Source organism: Scyliorhinus canicula, chromosome 13, assembly GCF_902713615.1.
Source record: "Scyliorhinus canicula chromosome 13, sScyCan1.1, whole genome shotgun sequence".
NCBI classification, from domain to species: Eukaryota; Metazoa; Chordata; class Chondrichthyes; order Carcharhiniformes; family Scyliorhinidae; genus Scyliorhinus; species Scyliorhinus canicula.
In genome coordinates, this window is record NC_052158.1 from 10084325 (window position 1) to 10104237 (window position 19913).

The following is a 19913-nucleotide window of genomic DNA, read 5'->3' on the forward strand; positions in this document are numbered from 1 at the left end:
AGGTCAGTGTGAGGTCAGTGAAAGTCAGACCTCACCACAGCCTGAAGGCCCCACCCAGCAAGAGCGGTTACTGGGAGATCAGATTGGGAGCCGACAATGGGAGAAGGAGGAATTGTCCACCCGGTAACAGGCCCAGGTAAGAGGGGCTTCCTTTTCATTGAGGCTGTGGGTGGGGTGAGAGGGGGAATGTCTTTCTCACAACACCTGAATCATAAAGAACACATTCTTTAGGAGTTTTCACTGCCCTGAACTGTACAGAATATTGTGTCAGAACAATTCGTGTCTTTTACACTCATGGAGTTTGAGGCTAAATTCTCCTTTAAAAGAAATGAAGAAATACAATGGACAGAATTAGCCTGAAAGTGGATTCAAATTATTTTCTGTTGTTTCTTGTTCCACCTCCACTAAAGGCTCAATGTCTGTGACATGAAACAGACTGATTGCAACTCAGAAAACCCAAATTAGATTTTTCCTGAGCTGGTGTAATACAGTTAGTTAGGCTCAGTATCCCTAGTTTGAAATTGGGAACATTTAGCCATGATCCCCACTCCTAATCGTGATTCAGTGTCTTGCTGTCAAGTGCCCTGTAATGGACTTAAAGGTAAAACATGGTGTTCATAAAGAGCACCCTTCCCTCCCCCATCGTGAACGTTGCAGCCAGCGCAGCACCCTCTCTGTGCATCGAAGCCCAAACTCCCTTCTTCCTCCTTGCCAGCAATTCTGGTGTCTGATTGATTGAGTATTGGCGGTCCACCTCTAAGATGGTGTCTGCCAACCTCCGCCTCCCTGTGCCTTACTCTCTAACGATTAGCTTCAGTGTGTCCCATAGCGTGGAAGGGTAAATCTCTTCACTCCTATTAAAGCTCAAATATTCCTCGATGACAGGGAAAGAGAGAGTTGTGATCAATGGCTTTTTAAAGTTTGGAGGAAGGTTTTTAGTGGAGATCTCCAGGGGTCTGTATTGGGACCCTTGCCTTTCTGAGATATCTGTTCATGACCGACACACTAGTGTCCAGGGCTTGATTTCACAATTTAGAGATGACACGAAGATTTGAATCATTGCCGACTGTGATGAGGATAGTCTTGAACTTCAAAAGGAGCATTGATATATTTGATTGGGCAGACAAGTGGCAAATTAAGTTCAATTTAAGTGTGAAGTAAATCATTTTGTTAAGAATCATCATCGAATCGTAGAATTTACTGTGCAGAAGGAGACCATTCAGCCCATTGAGTCTGCACCGGCCTTGGAAAGAGCACCCTACCTAAGGCCATACCTCCATGCTATCCCCACACCTCCACCCTATCCCACCTGTCCTTTTTTGATACTAAGGGCAATTTAGCATAGCCAATCCACCTGACCGGCACATCTTGGGACTGTGGGAGGAAACTGGAGCACCCAGAGGAAACCAATGAATATAGAGAGACAGTCTAAACTAAAGGGAGAAACTGTAAAGGAAGTAGAGGAACAGAGGGACCTTGGTGTCCATGTAAGTAAGTGATTGAAGATGCCAGGACATATTTGAAAGAGCAGTTAAGAAATTATTTTGAAATCAAAGTTCTAAACTGGGGGCAGGCCGACTTTAATAAGATGAGAAATGATTTGTTCAGAGTGGACTTGGACTGGACACGTTTAGATTAATCTGTGACTGAACAGTGGGACACATTCAAGAAGGAAATAGGGAGAGTGCAGGGCCAACATGTTCCAACAAAGTAAAAGGGTAAACCCTGGATCTCGAGGAATATAGAATTAATCTGTATTTGGAGCGGCCTTGGGTAAAAAGAGAAAGGGAGGCTTATGACAGATAGTGAGAGCTCAGAACAGCAGCACCCTCAAGATGTACAGAATGAGCAAAAATATCTTTATCGGTGAGAGAATATGAAAGGATAGTGGCAGGTAAAATAAAAGAAAATCCTGAGTTGCTTTACAAGTCCATTTCAGGGTAAAAGGGTACTAGGCAAAGAATTAAGGCCCAGAATGGTAATTTGTGTGTGGAGCGGGAGGACATGGGTAGGGTTCTACATGAAAACTTTGTGTCAGTGTTTGCTAGTGAAAGTGACGTTATGGGTACAGAAATCGGGGAGAACGACTGATTAAAATCAAAGAAGTTAACATCGATTCTGAGTGGTCTGTCAGACTTATAAATTGGCAAATATCCGGAGCCAGATGAAATGTATCCCAGACTTTTGAATGAGGCAAGGGAGGAAATAGGGGCGCTGGCAATAATTTTCAATTCTGCTCTGACAACAGGAGAGATGCCAGAGGACTGGAGGATAGTCAATGTGGTCCCATTATTCACCAAGGGAGGAATGGATAAACCAGGAAACTACAGACCAACCAGTCTAACATATTGGAGGTAATTCTGAGAGACAGAATTAATCAGTATTTGGAGGGGTAGGAATTAATCAAGAAAGTCAGCATGGTTTTGTTAAGGGGAGGCCATATCTGACCAACTTGATTGAATTTTTCAAAGAGGGCAATACATCTGATGTAATCTACTTGGACTTCAGTGAGGACTTTGATAAGATTCCACATGGGAGACTGATAACGAAGGTAAGAATGAAGAACAATAAAGCACAGGAACAGGCCCTTCGGCCCTCCAAGGCCGCGCCGACCATGGTACCTGCCTAAACTAAAACCATCTGCACTTAGGGAGTCCGTATCCTTCCATTCCCACCTCTCTCGATGTCCCTTAAATGCCACTATCGTACCTGCTCCCACCACCTCCCCAGGCAGCGCATTCCATGTATTAACCACCCTCTGTGTAAAAAAAAAAACTTGCCTCGGGTATTTGATCTAAACTTTTCCCCACACACTTTAAAACCTGTGTCCCCGAGTACTTGTCTCTCCTACCCTAGAAAAGAGCATCTGACTATCCACTCTGACCATGCCACTCATAATCTTGTGGACACCTATCAGGCAGCCTCTCAGCCTCCGTCATTCCAGTGAGAGCAGATCGAGTTCATCTAACCTCTCCTCATAGCTAATGCCCTCCATACCAGGCAACATCCTAGTAAACCGCTTCTGTACCCTCTCCAAAGCTACCACATCCTTCTGGTAGTGTGGCGACCAGAATTGGACACAATATTCCAAATGAGGCCTAACTAAGGTCCTGTACAGCTGCAACATGACTTGCCAATTTTTATATTGAAACCCTGACCGATGAAGGCCAGCATGACGCATGCCTTCTTCACCACTTTATCCACGTACGTTGACACTTCCAGTGATCGCTGGACATGCACGCCCAGATCTCTGTCTGTCAGTACTTGCAAGAGTTCTACCATTTATTGTGTAAAAACTCATGGGATCCAAGGACATTTTGCAAATTTAATCCGGAATTGGCTGAGTGGCAGGAAGCAGAGGATGATGGGCGAGGGGTATTTTCCTGACTGGAAGCCTGTGTCCAGTAGGGTCCGAAGGGATCAGTGTTGGGGCCGTTGCTGTTTGTGGTTTACACATAGATTTAGACTTTAATGTAGGAGGGTTGATCAGTAAGTTTGCGGATGATACGGAAATTAGTGGGGCAGTAATTAGTGAGAAGGATAGCCTTAGATTACAGGAGGATATAGATGGACAGGTCAGATGGGCTGATCAGTGGCAAATGGAGTTTAATCTGGATAAGTGTGAGATGATGCACTTGGCCAGGACAAACAAGACAACGGAATACAGGATAAATGGCAGGACCCTGGGAAGTACTGAGGATCAGAGGGCCCTTGGTCTGCATGTACACCAGTTTCTTAAGGTAGGAGGGCAGGTGGATGCAGTGGTTAAGAAGGCATGTGGTATATTTCCCTTTATCAGGTGAAGTTTAGAGTTTAATAGGCAGAGAGGCTATGCTGGAACTGTATAAAACGTTGATTAGGCCACAGTTAGAGTATTGTGTGCAGTTCTGGAATCCACATTGTAGAAGGGATGTGATCGCACTGGAAAGGGTGCAGAGGAGATTTACCAGCCTGTTGCCTGGGCTGGAGAATTTTAGCTATGAAGAGAGATTGCATACACTGGGGATGCACTGGGATACAACTGTGGGCAGCACGGTGGCATGGTGGTGAGCATAAATGCTTCACAGCTCCAGGGTCGATTCCCGGCTGGGTCACTGTCTGTGCGGAGTCTGCACGTCCTCCCCGTGTGTGCGTGGGTTTCCTCCGGGTGCTCTGGTTTCCTCCCACAGTCCAAAGATGTGCGGGTTAGGTGGATTGGCCATGCTAAATTACCCGTAGTGTCCTAAAAAAAAGTAAGGTGGGGGGGGGGGTTTGTGGTTGTTGGGTTACGGGTAGAGGGTGGATACGTGGGTTTGAGTAGGGTGATCATTGCTCGTCACAACATCGAGGGCCGAAGGGCCTGTTCTGTGCTGTACTGTTCTATGTTCTATGTTTTCCTTGGCATAGAGGGAACTGAGGGGGAACGTAATTGAAATGTATAAAATTATGAAGGGGATGGGTGGAGTGGACAGGAGAACCGTTTTCGCTTGGTTGAGGGATCAATGACCAGGGGGCAGAGCTTTAAGGTAATTGGCAGAAGGTTCAAAGGGGATGTGAGGAAAACCTTTCCACCCAGAGGGTGGTGCGAGTCTGGAACTCACTGCCTGAAAACGTGGTGGAGGCAGAGACCCTCATAACATTGAAAAAGTATTTAGATGTGCAGTTGTGATGCCAACAGCAATGTCGTCACAACAAGATCACTCAGGACCCTGTTAACCGTGTTCACGTCAGTAGTGAGCTGTTAACGAAGCTTCTTGAAGTTATAGCTGATAAAATTCATTAGTGATTGACTGTGGGAGAGGACAGACTATCTTCACTGGTCACCCTGTCTGTGGAAAATGATGTCACTCCAGTATCTTGGTGAACAAGGTTTCATTTTTATCATTATCGTTATTTATTAGTTCAATGTTTACTGTTTAGATGATTTGCCACTTAGCTGCAATGTTATTCTTATGATTCTTTCGAATTTAAATAATAAACTTCTGAGATTAGTTTTATTTCTGAAACTTTCCCCAAATATTCCGACAAACAACTCAAAGGGCATCAAAATACAAATTTCTACTGAAAGTTCATAAGAACAGCAGCGGGAGGTATTTAACCCTCAAACCTGTTCTGTCTTTCAGTGAGACATTGGCTGAGCTACGATCTAACTCCAGATACTCGCCTTTCCCATTAACCTTTGCTTGACAAACATCTCTCTCTCTCAGATTTGAAACTCAATTCGATCCAGCATCAGTTGCCATCTGGGGAAGAGAGTTGCAGACTTCTACCACCCTCTTTAACTTGAAATATTTCCTCATTTCACTCCTGTGAGGTCTGGCTCTAATTTCCAGAATAATTCCCATCATTTCTTCCCTTGTCATTTACTCCTTCCTGCTCCTCCAGTACCTTTTGTCATTTATCTTCAATCACGACCCACAGCCGGAATCTCCCTGCACCTTCCCAACTCCACCTTTATCGTAACCACGTTCTCTGGGTTCTGAACTATCACCTTCTCTACGACTGGGTCTCTTGATTTAATGGAATTATGGGATAGGTTCAGGGGCCTGATTGGCCTCCTCCTGTTCCTGTAGTTTCACATTGTTGTACCTCTCTTGCTGTCTTTACAAGTGTTCTTCCTGGTGTCTGTACATCCTCTATTACTTTCTGTGTTAGGCTTTCCCCGGCACTTATTTCTGTGTCTTGCTGACCCTGTGCCTGTCGGTAAAAATCCCTGTCACAGTTCTCCAGTGATTCTCCCTCAATATTGAGCACCAGCCCGTCCACTTCACTGATCCTTTACTCGATTATTCCTGTATTATTCACTCACCTTTTCTAATTAGCTTTCCAATCGCTTCCTTCCATTAATTCACATCCATTCCTGTCCAAGACCCAAAACTTTCCTTCAGCTTCTTGGCAGCTGAGATCAGCAATTTGCTGAACATTTTACTGTTGACTCTCGTCTTCTTTCACGCTGGAAAGTCGAGGATTTTTTACTCCATTTGTGGACGGCCATCAGTTTACTGTGTGTTAACATTTGTGTTTTTGTTTATTTCAGGAGAGTACATCCAATGGCACGTTCTCCAAAAATAACTGAGCAATATTATAAAGTAACAGATTGAAGTGTTTTGTTTTATTTTCCGTTATTAAACATTTCATATTCACATAATTAGTGAAGAAGACTATCAGCCAATCCCAGCAGAAGGCAGTCTGTCTCTGGGAGCATTTAAAGGATGCACCCAGTATGGAGAATGGAGATGTGTCAGAGACCTTGTCAAACCCGGGACTGAGATCTTTTTCTATTCTCTTATTTAACCCAGAAACTCCTCAAGTGACCACGTCTACTGAATATCAGACAAGAATGTAAATATTATTCCTACTAATTTAAAATGAGAAATAAATGAAATGGTGACTTTTATTTATCTAATTCATGGATTTGAATGTAAATAATAATGAAAAATGTTTCAGAAAGAAGAGAGGAAAGAAACATTTTGCTCTCAGCGATCGATCAGTCAGCACAGTGAAGGTTCACTCGATTGGTTCCTGCTCTGAGACGGTTGTCCTGTGATAATAGGCTGAGTAAATTGGGCCGAAACTCTCTGGAGTTTAGAAGAATGAGAGATGATCTCACTGAAACATACAGGATTCTGGGCTCGGAATCTCGATCATTGGGAAACAGTCTCAGGATAAGAGGGAAGTCATTTCGGACTGAGATGAGGAACAGAAAAACATACAAATCAGGAGTCGGCCATTCAGCCCCTCAAACCTGTTCTGTCATTGGATGAGATTGTGAGTGATCTGATTGTGGCCTTAACTCCGCATTCCTGCCTGTGTCCGATTATCCTTTTACTCCCTCGTCTATCTATTTCTGCCTTTAAAATATTCAATGACTCTGCTTCCACAGCTCTCTGGGAAAGAGAGTTTCAAAGCCGAGCGACCCTCTGAGAAAATGTTTCTCCTCGTCTCAGTCCTAAATGGAAGACCCCTTATTTTTAAACTGTCCTGAGTGAAAGTCGCTCCCCTGAGTGTAAACATCTTTTCACCATCCTCCTCATTATGTCCCCTCAGGATCTTATATTATTCAATAGGTTCACCTCTCAAACTTCAAATCTTCAGTGGATACAGGTCAAACCTCCACAGAATCCCTACAGTGCAGAAGGAGGCCATTTGGCCCAGTGAGTTTGCACTGAAACTCTGAAAGAGCAACATACCTCGGCCCACTCCCCTGCCCCATCCCTGTAACCCCACCTAGCCTGCACATCGTCAGACACTTAGCACAGCAAATCCACCTAACCTACACATCTTCAGACACTTAGCACAGCAAATCCACCTAACCACATCGTCAGACACTTAGCACAGCAAATCCACCTAACCTACACATCTTTGAACTGTGGGAGGAAACCGGAGCACCCGGAGGAAACCTCCGCAGCCACTGGGTGAACGTGCAAACTCCACACACAGTAACCAAAACTGGAATTGAACCCGGGACCCTGGTGCTGTGAGGCAGCAGTGCTAACCACTGTGCCAAGATGCCGCCTTGCTTATCCTTTCCTCCCAAGATATTCAACTGCCCCCACAAATCACAACCAACCCAATCCCATGTAGCCGTCCACCCCAAAACTAAGAAATAGATTTAAAAGGTGTGGAACTTGAGGAAAGTTGAAAATATTTGATAACTAATTGAAGTAAATCAGACAGGAATGATTCACCTGTGGAATGTGTTTATAAAACCTACAGGAGAGAGAGTTAGAGATGAGAGATGTGGGCCAGAATTTCTCCATCAATGTGACCTCAATGGTTGTCTGATACATTTTCCCCAAAAGGAAGGATTACGGTGTTGAGTGCTCAGTGGTGGAGTATCCCCACCGCCTGTCCTTTACCACCGTGAGGTCCTGGTGATGTTTCTGGGATGTAATTACACATCAAACCCTCTTTTCAGAGTAAATGCTGCTTCTGTTTTATCCTTTAATAACAGGGCTCGGCAGTAAAGGTGTTTGCACTGATTCATCTCAAACACGGTGATTATCCACTACCTTCCGACTGTGGAACAACATTACAGGACCCTTTGTACATCAATGTTTCCCAATCTGTCACCATTTCAATAATTATCTGCCATTCTGTTTTTCCTACTGAAGTGGATAGCTTCACACTTATCCACATTATACTGCAGCTGCCATGTATTTGCCCACTCAGTCAACTTGTCCAAATCACCTTGAAGTCTCTTAACATCCTCCTCACCACTCACATTCCCACCAAGTTCCATGTTGTCAGCAAACATGGAAATATCACATTTGGTTCCTCATTGGGCTTACCTAAAGAAATGCAATATCGACGCCAACGCCTGGGAGATTTGCTCAGACGAGACCGACTTGGAAGAAGTTCCAGACTAACGGGAAACAATTCTTTCAGGACACCCAAGGGCAAGAGGAAACCCGGAAGAGGAGCCGGAAAATGGAATACCACCGATCTAGAGTCCAAGGACCGATCCCACTTCCTGGGAACAACGCTAAGTGTGCGGTTGAAGATGCGGCTCCAGGATCGGGCACTTCAGCAATGCAAGGACTCACAGAACCCATGACCAGTAACACAAAGAGTTTCTTAGGTGGACAATCACACTCGTTAATGAGTGATTGCTAAAGAAGATATATTGTGAATATCTGGGTCCAAGCACTGATCCCTGTGCGACCTCACAGTCACCGCCTGTCACTCCAAAAAAAAGACCCATTTATTCCTGCTCTGTGTCTGCTGTCTGCTAACCCATTCTCAATTCATGTCAATATGTTAACCCCAATCCCATGTCCTTTAATTTTGCACATTAACCTCTTATGTGGACCTTTATCAAAAGCTTTCTGAAAAGCCAAATTCACCACATCCACTGGTTCTCCTTCATCTATTCTGCTAATTACACGCTCAACAAATCCAGTAGGTTTGTCAAATATGATTTCCCTTTCAGTAATCCATGTTGAACTGTGTCTAATCCCGTTGATATTTTCATAGTGTCCTGTTACATCCTTTATAATAGACTGGAGCATTTACCTGCTACTTTCCCACAGCAGCAACTTCAGTTCCGTAATTTCCCAATGAATTTCACGGCAATATTTGGAGACCTCTAGTTCTAAACTAATCTGATTACACAATTTGATTGTCTGATACAGGAACATAAAACCTAGCACAGTATGAAGGGGAAACAGTGTTAGCGCATGAAGAGGAACTGAACCCAGTTTGGATGGGTTGAGCTCCAAGAAATGTTGACAGTGGAGGGAGGGAGAAAGAGTCAGATAGGGAGATAGAGACGGAGGGTGGAGATGGGCGGGATAGAGATTCCATTACACTTGTCTCCAGTCTGAACTCGCTGCCCATTACAAACCCTCTGGGAAACTCGGTGTGAGATCCAGGTGCAGAAACTGAATTGTGTTCATGACAGCAGCTGCTCACATTAAAACACAAAGTACTATAAATGTCAAAGAGATATTTTAGATTGCTGGGACTGAGAAGATGCTTAGAGGGATTGAACCTGTGAGCTTCGACCTTATTCAAGCTCAGAAATGTTTGCGCTTATATAGCGCCTTTTCCCACTCTGGGATGTCCCAAGGTTCATGAAGGAGCAGTGAGTAGGTTTGATGTGCAGTCACAGGTTTGGTTTCGGGAAATCGATCATGTCACACAGAGAAAATCTTTAGAGGGGAGGGAAATGTGAGATTCGGTTTTATCTGCTGGGAAGCAAAGAATAAGGTTTCTTTCACCGCTCCTGGGGTCGCTGAGCTGATTTGAGATCAGTGAGATCCCTCCAATTCCGGTTCTGTGCTGAAGTGTGGAATGGGATCGATCCCACTCTCTTCTCACTCAGCGATAAGGGCGCTGCCACTGAACCACAACTGACACCGACCACTGGAGCCCAGGCAGTTTCCCACCTGTTTCTGCAGGGATTCGATCACCCGGAGGAAACCCACGCAGACACTGGTAGAACGTACAGGCTTTACACAGACAGTGACACAACCCGGGAATCGAACCTGGAGCTGTGAAGCAATGGTGATGCCCACAATTGGAACTTCCTAGAGTAACAATGGTTATGGAGCTCAGGTGGGTAAGTGGAGTTGAGATAAACTCAACCATGATCTATTTTTAAAAATGTTTATATTAAGGTATTTATATATATATCTCAAACTCAACCAGAACAAAAAAGAATAAACAAGAAATCACATAACAAAAATAACCAACATCCCATGCCCCATCCTCCCTACCATTACCCTCCACCCACCCTGCCTCCAATGTCCCCCCCCCCCCCCCCCCCCCCACCTACCTGATGATTTCTTAACTATCCTTGAAGCACTTGATAAACGGTTTCCAGCTCCACATTGTCCTAATTTGGGGCATAAACGTTTGCCAGGACCACCGGCATCCCTTCCAGCTTCCCACCCATCACCAACCTTCACCCCGTATCTGCTACGATATTCCCCACCTCAAATGCCACCAGTTATTTACCAGCTCTGTCACCACTCCCCCCCCCCCCCCACATCTTCAAGTCTAATCCCAAGTGAAGAATTGCCTTTCCCACCTTTTCCTGAGCCTTATCTGATCCCCGATCTTCAAGTGTGTTTCTTGTAAAAAAGCCACATCCGCATTCCAGCTCCTCAGATGTGCGAACACACACAACTGTTTAACTGGCCCATTCAGCCCCCTCACATTCCATGTGACCAGCCTAGTCTGGGGGCACCGCGCCCCCCTTGCTACCGATCAATCATACACCTTCTTAGGCCAGCTCCGGCCCATTCCACGCGACCCTCCAGGCCCACCCTCGGTAGTCCACTGTCACCGCTCCCTCCCATGCTAGGCCACAAACAACATCTATGTCAGTAACCACCCCCCCTTCCCCCGAACAAAACAACAACCCACATCCCCCTGTGCTTTACTGACTGCCTGATCACCCCCCACTGTGCTCCTGTTAACTGGCCCGCCCAGCTAGCTTGTCAGCCCAAACCCAAGGTGCCTGAGCCTCCTAAACCCCCGCCACCCCTGCCAATTCCTCTCCCCTCCCGCCCGTGCTCCTCACAAACAACAATTAAACAAGATAAAAGATGCACTCACCCTCAACACAACAAGACATCTCGAAGGAGAAATGTTCTCCAACAAACAAGAAAAAATGGACAGGAAAAGCACCCATCGCCTCACACCTCCTACACAGGTAAATGTCCTCCTTCTCCTGCCAGTCCGTTGTCTCTTAAAAACTCCCATTGTCTTCTCTGGTGTGCCAAATAAGATTCTCAGTTATAAAAAGTCACCAAGAGGTGGGCCGGGTACAACATCCCAAACTTCACTCCCCTTTTTTACAGGGGGCAGCCTTCACCCAATTAAACCCGGCTCTCCTCTTCGCCAGGTCCACGCCCAGGTCCTGATACACTTGAGGCTCACTCCCCTCTCAGGTGCATCACCCCTCCTGCCTCGCTCAGCTCAGTATTTTCTCCTTGTCCAGGAACGGGTGAAGACTCGCCACCATCGGCCTCGGCATCCGATTCGCCTGTGGCGTCTTCATCAATGCCCTGTGAGCTCAGTCGATCTCCAGCGGCTGGTCAGAGGCCCACTCGCCCGTCAACGTCTCCAGCATCTTGGCTACATAAGTGCCAGTGTCCACTCCCTCGATGCCTTCAGGCATCCCCATGATTCTTAGATTCTGTCTCCGGAAGCGATTCTCCAGGTCCTCCACCTTCTCCTTTAACCACTTCTGGGTCTCTCCCATCAGACCCTCCAGCACCAACGAAGTGGCTGCTCCTCGAGCTCCCCACCGCCTCCTCCACTTTCCGAATAGCCTGGCCCTGGAACTCCAGCCTCTGCTCCACACGGTCAATTCCTGCTTTAACGGTTCCACCACCTTGGCTAGGTCCTCCTGGGCCTCCCTCCTCTGTCGGCTAAACTTCTCATTCAAGAAGTCCACCAGTTACTCCGTCGGCGACTGGGCAGGCAAGGCAGACCCTTTACCCTCCACCATCTTGCCTTGTGTCGCATGAAGATTCTCTTGCTCCAACTCCTCCTTTCTTCTCAACCCACCTCTGGTCCATGGATCCATCCTCCAGCCCCACCAGTGGAGTTAAACTTTTCTCCAGTCACCCCTGCACCTTTATTCCCACAAAACATCCACCCGACAAATGGAGGAAAGGTCTGAAAAAGTAGCCTCGAGCTGCAGCTGCCAAATGTGCGACCACTCACACCATGGCAGCTACCAGAAGTCACCAACCATGATCTACTTTAAAGGTGGAAATGATTCGAGGGGCTGAATGGCCCACTCCTGTGCCTATCTTCCTCCCACCAGCTCAGTCCTTCCTGTGGGATATTAAACCAAGGCCACGTCTGCCTCTACTGGCTGTTTCAGAACCCACGCTAACAAGGGGGGGGGGGGGGGGGATCTCCCAATGTCCTGGACAACATTCCTCCCTCAGATTGAGACTGTTGTGGAGAGGGGGGCGGGGGGAGATGCGAGGAGTGTTGGGGCTGGATAGAGGACCAATGGTGACGAAGATTTTGAATAGACAGCCCAGGGAATATGAATCGGTGTGAGCAGGGTAAGGACACATGAAATAAACACAGATATTGACACATAAAGAGCTTCGAATGTTTTAATGGCCGAACAAATGAAAGCAGGACAACTTGGAACAGGGACCAGGTGGCCCAAGGGGAGTGGGGTGGGGGAAAGGGGGACAATGGTGAGGGGAAAACAGATAGATTGAAGAAATGAAACTAAATCAATAGAAATAAAAATGTGGTAAAGGTGGAGGAGAGAGTTCATAGCCTGAGGTTGTTGAACTCAATGTTAAGTCCAGAGGGCTGTAACATGTCTAAACCGCAAGAACGATCGCCCCATAAATCAGTCTGGAACCTTCCTTGTAGTCACCCGAAGGGACATATCTCCTCCCTTCAATAAGGAGACCAGAACTGTACACGTATTTCAGGTGTAGTGTAGTTTCTCTATATTTGCAGACAGATTCACGTTCCAATATTCACCAGAAGCAGCGACAAACCAGGGCTGCAGCAGACTTTCCCAAAGCAGAGATTTGATACCAAGACTGAGAGCGATCCGATCCGATTGCTGAGTTCTCCAATCACTTGTTTTCTCCCATTCCTGTACTTAAATCGTTCTGTTGGTGCAAAAATGCCCAGAGGTCAATCAGATTGTTTGTAGCGCAATCCAGAGCCAGCTTCAGCATTTATCAACTCTGACACAGGAATAGAAGATCCTGATGAGTAGACATTTGTCACAACATTGTGTATATTAACGTGACAGTTTATAACTGATCTTTCTCAATGATGGTCATCAAACATAGAATCAAATCATGGGATTGAATTGAGTCAATCTTGAACATGTGGATTTGATCCGATCCGAATCTCAGTGACAGCAACAATCACAATATGATGTCACAATGGAAAGAGACCATTCGGCCCATCGTGTCTGTGAACCTTCAAAGACACTCCCCATTTCTCGGGCTATTTTTAATGGGGAATTATTTCCTGCAGCACCGACATTCTGTCAGCAGGTGGCAGCGGTGCTCTTTGTAACTGCGGAAGTTTTGTGTTCAGACGGAACCGCAGCAGCTATTTTCCTCACAGAAACAACACACAAAATAATAATGACACGAATGACCAGTTAATCTCACCTCGGTTGTGTTTACTGAGAGGTGGGGTGAAGAGAAGGGGCTGGTTGGTGAGGGAATGTGGGGTGGTTGCTGGTGTGGTCCAGGAGACCGGGATAAGCCAGAACAGAATATTGTCGTGGCTGGAAATGTGAAATAAACACAGAAAATGCTGGAAATGCAGGTCAGGCAGCATCGGTAGAGAGAGAAACAGAGTTAGCGTTTCAGGTAGTTTATGACTTAGTTACACCCAACACATACAGAACATTTCATTACAAACACAGAAGGTGTAAAACCTGCCCTTTAACCTCCACCATTCTCACTGTGTAAAGTTCCAAACACTCCTTCCAAATGAAACACTGATTAATTTATATTTATTTAGAACATAGAACAGTACAGCACAGAACAGGCCCTTCGGCCCTCAATGTTGTGCCGAGCCATGATCACCCTACTCAAACCCACATATCCACCCTACACCCGTAACCCAACACCCCCTCCCCCCCCCTCCCCTCTCTCCCCCCCCCTCTTCCCCCCTCTCCCCCCCTCTCCCCCCTCCCCCTCTCCCCCCTCTCCCCCCCTCTCCCCAACCTCGAGAAGGTCACCATCTAACCCTCACCCTAACAGTAACCCCCTTCACATCCTCAAAATATCTGACATTAACATGCAACCTTCACTCTCTTCCTCGCCCTCATTCTCATTCTAGCTTTAAACCTACTCCTCGCCCTGACACTAATCCCAATATCTCTAACTTTTCTCTGTTCTGCTGAAAGGTCCCACTCTGCAAATATTGTTATGAAACTGCTGGAGGTAATTTCAGCAGCGCCTGTGGTTACAGCCGTTAGACTGTCCGTCTTCAAGGTATTGAGAATATCAGGTTGTAAACGGTTATACTTAAAACTGTTCACTTAATTCCAAAAAGAACAGCGTTGGGGGTCTAAGGAATTGCTAACATTATCTCTACTTGGATACAAGACTCGTATGATTCATGTTGCCATGGCGATAGACAGTGGGAGAGGGAGATTCCAAAGGAAACCATTCTGGGATCGGGTTGCTTGGCTTTAGTAAATTTCAGTGAATCTCACAGACAGTGGAGTCTGTCGGGATCTGGGTGATAGGGAGCAGCTGGATGATAAAAGTCACACGAACACAGAGAGCACCGCTTCCTGCCCATCGATGAAGCTGATGAAATCTACAAGGTAAAAGGGAAAATATTTTATGACCTGATAGTTTTCTCACATTTTCCTGCTCTGACACTTTCATTCTTTATTTTCTCTCCCAATCGCAGGATCAGCTGAAATCTTCCTTACACTGGATGTTAAAAGTCGATCTGGTTAAACACACAGGAATGTGGGTGGGAATTCAGGCGCTGATTGAAATTCAAGAGGATTTGAAAGGAGGCTGGAAGATTAGTCTGGTTTGTGCGAAACAGAGTCTTCGGGAAAGATGGTCCCTGTGAAAGGCAGTTCTGGAGTTGAAAAGTACACAAACGGGAAGGGAAAAATAATTGAAGTTATCCCTCAGGAGCCAGGGATAATTTCAAATGGTTCCAGGAGAATTCAATGTTTTTCCTGAGGGAAAGTGTAAAGTCCAATCAGGAAGTGGGATATTCAGTTGTGTTAAATTAAGAGGGGAAAGTTCTTCTGTAATTTAAAGTTAAGTTGGCCAAAATAGTGTTTGAAAGTTTAAAAAAACGGTTTACAGTTTATAGATCAATATATAAATGTCAATACAATTAAAATTCTCAGATACAATCTCCTGATCACTCGGTGAAGTTATTCAGGCGAGTCAGCAGCGCAATAACATAGAAACTGAAAGCAGTTTGAATCAGGAAGTGCTGAGTGTGAACATGGCTCTCAGACAGCAGGTCCAGAGTTTGACCGAGGAGACAATTTGTCCCATTTGTCTCGATTTCTTCGCTGATCCGGTAATACTGGGTTGTGGACACAACTTCTGCCGTTCCTGTATCTCCCAGTGTTGGGAAAAGAAGGAGATAAACTCCTGCCCGGAATGTAGGGAGGCGTTTCCGGAAAGAAACCTCAGGGCAAATCGGGCCTTAGCGAATCTGACCGAGAAAACTCGAAAATTAAAGCTGAATCCGAAAGAGATGGAAATTAAACTTCACTGTGAGAAACATCAGGAAGAACTGAAGCTGTTTTGTGAAACTGACAAGAAATTGATCTGTCACATTTGCAGAGATTCGCGGGAACACAGGGAGCACCGCTTCCTGCCCATCGATGAAGCTGCTGAAATCTACAAGGTAAAAGGGGAAATCATTTATGGCTTGATAATTTTCTCACATTTTCCAGCTCTAACACTTTCATTCTCTGATTTTCTCTCCCAATCCCAGGATCAGCTGAAACCTTCCTTAGATTCTCTCAATGTGAAGAAATCAGCGGTTCTAGAAACGGAACAGAAACAGAAAGGGAAGATTTCTGAAGTTAGGGTAATGTCTCCCTGTGCTGATTTTCTGGGATCTCGGTTAGTTTTGTTCCCTTTATCGCGGGTCATTAATTATGTTTCACATTTCATTTGGTAGGAACAGTCGAGCAGTCTGCAGACCCACATCACATCCGAGTTCAGTAAAATGCACCAGATTCTCACTGAGAAAGAGCAGCGTTTACTCAGAGATCTCAGGGAAGAAGAGGAGAGGATTCTGGAACCAATGGAGAAAAACCTTCGAGAGATTCAGGAGAATTTAAATTCTATTGAGGAGAAACTCTCCAAGTTGCAGAAACAGATGGAGCAAAAAGACGAGCTGATATTTCTGAAGGTGAGGGAATATATTGCGGGTCAGTTCAGTGAAACTTCACAGTCACAAAGCAACTGATGATAACTGTGGAATTAATAAAAAATTACTGATAATTTAGAATTAGAATTAAACTGAAATTGTTTCCCATCCTGAACGGTTTTGCTGTTGTCTCTAAACAAACGGCTCCCACACTGCAGATTCCCGGGAATACCTGTAACCTCCTGAGAATGAGTTTTCTAGATCTTTGTTTTGCCCAAGTTTAATTTTCTCCTGGAACTCCCATTGTAATCCAGTTCCAGTTCCATGTTGTGAGTGTGTGGGTGTGTCTGGTACGGTGTGTGAGAGTCACTGTGTCTGTGAGCGGGACTGATGCTCAGTTCCAGTTTATTTGACTCTCCACAATCTTCCTTCCAAAATCCATCACTTTCCACTTCCGTGTGAAATCTCATCTGCTCTGAGTCTGCTCATTTCACCAGCCTGTCTAACTCCTCCTGAAATCTGTTACTGTCATCCTCACTGTTCCTCATTCATTTCTTTCAGGAGGAAGCTTGTCGAAAGAGAAGGTAGGACATGTTCTTCACTGAAACTCTGCAGTTTGATAAAATAATTCAGTCCAAGTTATATGGATTTATTTCTTGTTCGTCACAACTTTAAATGGTCGTCCATCCGGCCATGAAAACTCGGCGAATTGTTCACTGACGAGTATTTTACAATAACAAACTTCATGTCCGTGACTAAACAGTATTAGATTTTCTATAACTGTTCTACAATATTGTACAAATGACAAGATGTCAGGTAAATAATACAGCCTGGTTCCCAGGCTGGAGGTGATCACTTGCCTGATGTTGGCTGTTTGTGTCTGTGACCTTCCGACTGACCCTGAGAGAGCCGCAGGGTCCATGTATCCAAGGAGTGGGTCATCCATGTCCCTGCATGGAGCCTGAGCAACCCGAGAAAGTCAGACGTTAAAGGGGGAACGTGTTCTAATTTTATTCTATAATATAAACTGGCTCTGTGTCCTTAACAACAACAACAGCAAAGACTTTTATTTATATAGCGCATTTAATGGAATATAAAGTCTAAAGGAGTTTCACAGGAGCGTTAAAAAGCACAAATTGACCCAGAGACACATCAGGAAATATTAATCCAGATGACTGAAGGTGGAGTTTAGAGAGAGTGATTGAGGAAGAAAGAGAGACAAAGCGACGGAGAGGATCAGGGAGGGAATTCCAGAGCTCAGGACCTCGGCAGCTGAAGGCCCAGCTCCCAATGGGGGAGTGACTAAAATCAGAGATATTCAAGATGCCAGTAGAGGAGAGCAGGAGTCTTGGCAGGTTGTGGGGTTAGTTCAGTTATTACAGAGTTGAACATTAAGTTCCAGATGTTTTAGGAGCAGCATGGTGGTGCAGTGGTGAGCACTGCTGCCTCACGGCGCCGAGGTCCCAGGTTCGATCCCGGCTCTGGGTCACTGTTCATGCGGAGTTTGCACATTCTCCCCGTGTTTGCATGGGTTTCGCCCCGACCACCCAAAGATGTGCAGGGCAGGTGGATTGGCCACGCTAAATTGCCACTTGATTGGAAAAAATGAATTGGGTACTCTAAATTTATTTTTTATAAGTTCCAGCCATTGTCTTTGTTCTACAAACTTTGTTTGTAAAACAGCAAGTGGAGAGGCTAAATGTTTCTCTTCTCCTGTGATTTCTGATATCCCGGTAACTAATCTGTTATCAGACTGTGAACCTTTTTCAGGACATGGGGGTTTCCATTCTCTGCCTTTGAATTTCCAAGTTATCAATTTCTCAGTTATAGAAACGTGATTAATATTTCACTTTGTACATTTTCCCAATCATCAAAAATGCTGCAGACCTGACCATTTATATGCGTTCTAAAATCTTCTAACAGACAAATTGATTGCATTTGTTCAACATACAGGATTAGTGATGAGGGTCACCATCTCTCAGTATCTGCTGCCGCCCTGTCTATCGGAAAGCCAACAACGGATGGAACGGGCGGAGGGGGACGTGGGGAGAATGCACAGGAACCAGCAGGGCCACAGAAAGCAGACAGGAACGAAGGGGGGTGGGGGCAAAAGGGGGCGAGACCCCAGGAAACGCCAAAGGGGAGCCCAGGGAGAGACTGACACGGTGACCAGAGGGCCCCTCACAAAGCTCTCAGAGTAAAACATACGCCGGAACAAAACATCTGTGGTGAAAGGAAGGGCCCAGGATAGGACCCGGTGACAGCAGAAAAGGGGGAGGGGGGAGTGGGGGGCAAAGGGAGCGTGGCGGGAGACTGCGGAAAAGGATAATATGTGTCAATTATAATTGTTTCATCCATTTCTTGTACAGTGTAATAATGCAAACTTTAATCAAAATATATTTTTTAAATGCTGAGAACTTGACCATTTACATACCTTCTAAAATCTTCTAACAGACACATTTTTTGCACCTTTTTTTAACATACAGGATTAGTGAGGAGCGTCCCACACTCTCAGTATCTGCTGCCGGCCTGTCTATCGGAAAGTTCAAAGGCCCTTTACAGTACACAGCGTGGAGAGAAATGATAAACTCCATTAACCCCGGTAAAACTCTTCTATTCATTTTCCTGATTTTAAATCCAGTTGTGACGGGACTAAAGGGTCTCCAAGGTCCCAGATTAAATATTCACTTTGCCGGTTGTTAATCCTCGGGAGCCTCTCCATTCTCATATTTTACTGTCTGTGGGTTCCTCTGGGTGAGTGTCTGAAGCCATCAGCACCGTGTGTCAAAGCAGTGAAGGGATCTGTATAACCAGAGGAATAGAGCACCAATCTCAGGATGGGAAATCCAATTTGTAGAGGAGACTGGACTGGTCCCGTCTGTCATTCTGGGGAACATTTTTTATCATCGTTTATCGGGAAGACATTCAGACATTAGAGAGCAAGTGTTAAACGGCAGAGAATCTGGTTGGTGGAATTGGACACCTTCATCAAGAGGAGGGGCTGCAGAAACTGTGAGTCTGCACTGGATAAGGGAGGGAGTGTGGTGATCTTATTGAAATGTTCAAGGTTCAAAACAGAAGGGAGAATGTAAAAATCCACAGGTTTAACACAGTCACAGAGTCCAGATCAAAGTAGGTATAGTTTTAAATCTAGAATAGGGAGTTTGGATTGAGTGAGGTTGATTTTTTGAGTGACTCCATTGATGGAGCAGGTAGTGAACCAGTGAAGCCGCTGCTCACTCTGTGAATTTGCTCAGAGGCCCAGTCCATTCTGAGGGCTGATCTTCAGAACAATATCACTGTCCACTTTCCCACGGGTTTGCAGTGTGGGAAGATGTTCTGTGGTTCCTGAGGAGGGGCCAGGAGACAGGAAATCCTCCTCTGACTCCGGTGAGGGGGGTGGGGGTGACATGAATATACAGCGGGGGTGAGAGAGGGAAAAGAGCGGCGAGCAGCAGTAAGAAAAATCTCACCTCCTGGTCACAGAGAAATCATTACAAAATGGGGAAAAAATAGATATTGAACTGAAAAACTGCCCTCATTCCGGCAATGTGACCCAAAATGCTTCTGAACCAGTGGAATATTGTTGAGGAACAGTCACTGTTGTA

The 19913-nt window shown here is 45.5% G+C and overlaps 1 protein-coding gene across 1 annotated transcript in view; it reads left to right on the forward strand.

The window, feature by feature from the left end:
* The first annotated feature begins 6 nt into the window (after window positions 1–6).
* LOC119976467 overlaps window positions 7–19913 on the forward strand; it is a 223851-nt gene continuing 203944 nt past the window's right edge. The window contains 6 exon segments of the mRNA XM_038817005.1: window positions 7–136; window positions 14863–15834; window positions 15925–16020; window positions 16114–16347; window positions 16867–16889; window positions 18792–18907. Of these exon segments, the coding sequence (XP_038672933.1) occupies window positions 15424–15834; window positions 15925–16020; window positions 16114–16347; window positions 16867–16889; window positions 18792–18907 (880 nt within the window). The 5' untranslated portion in view covers window positions 7–136; window positions 14863–15423.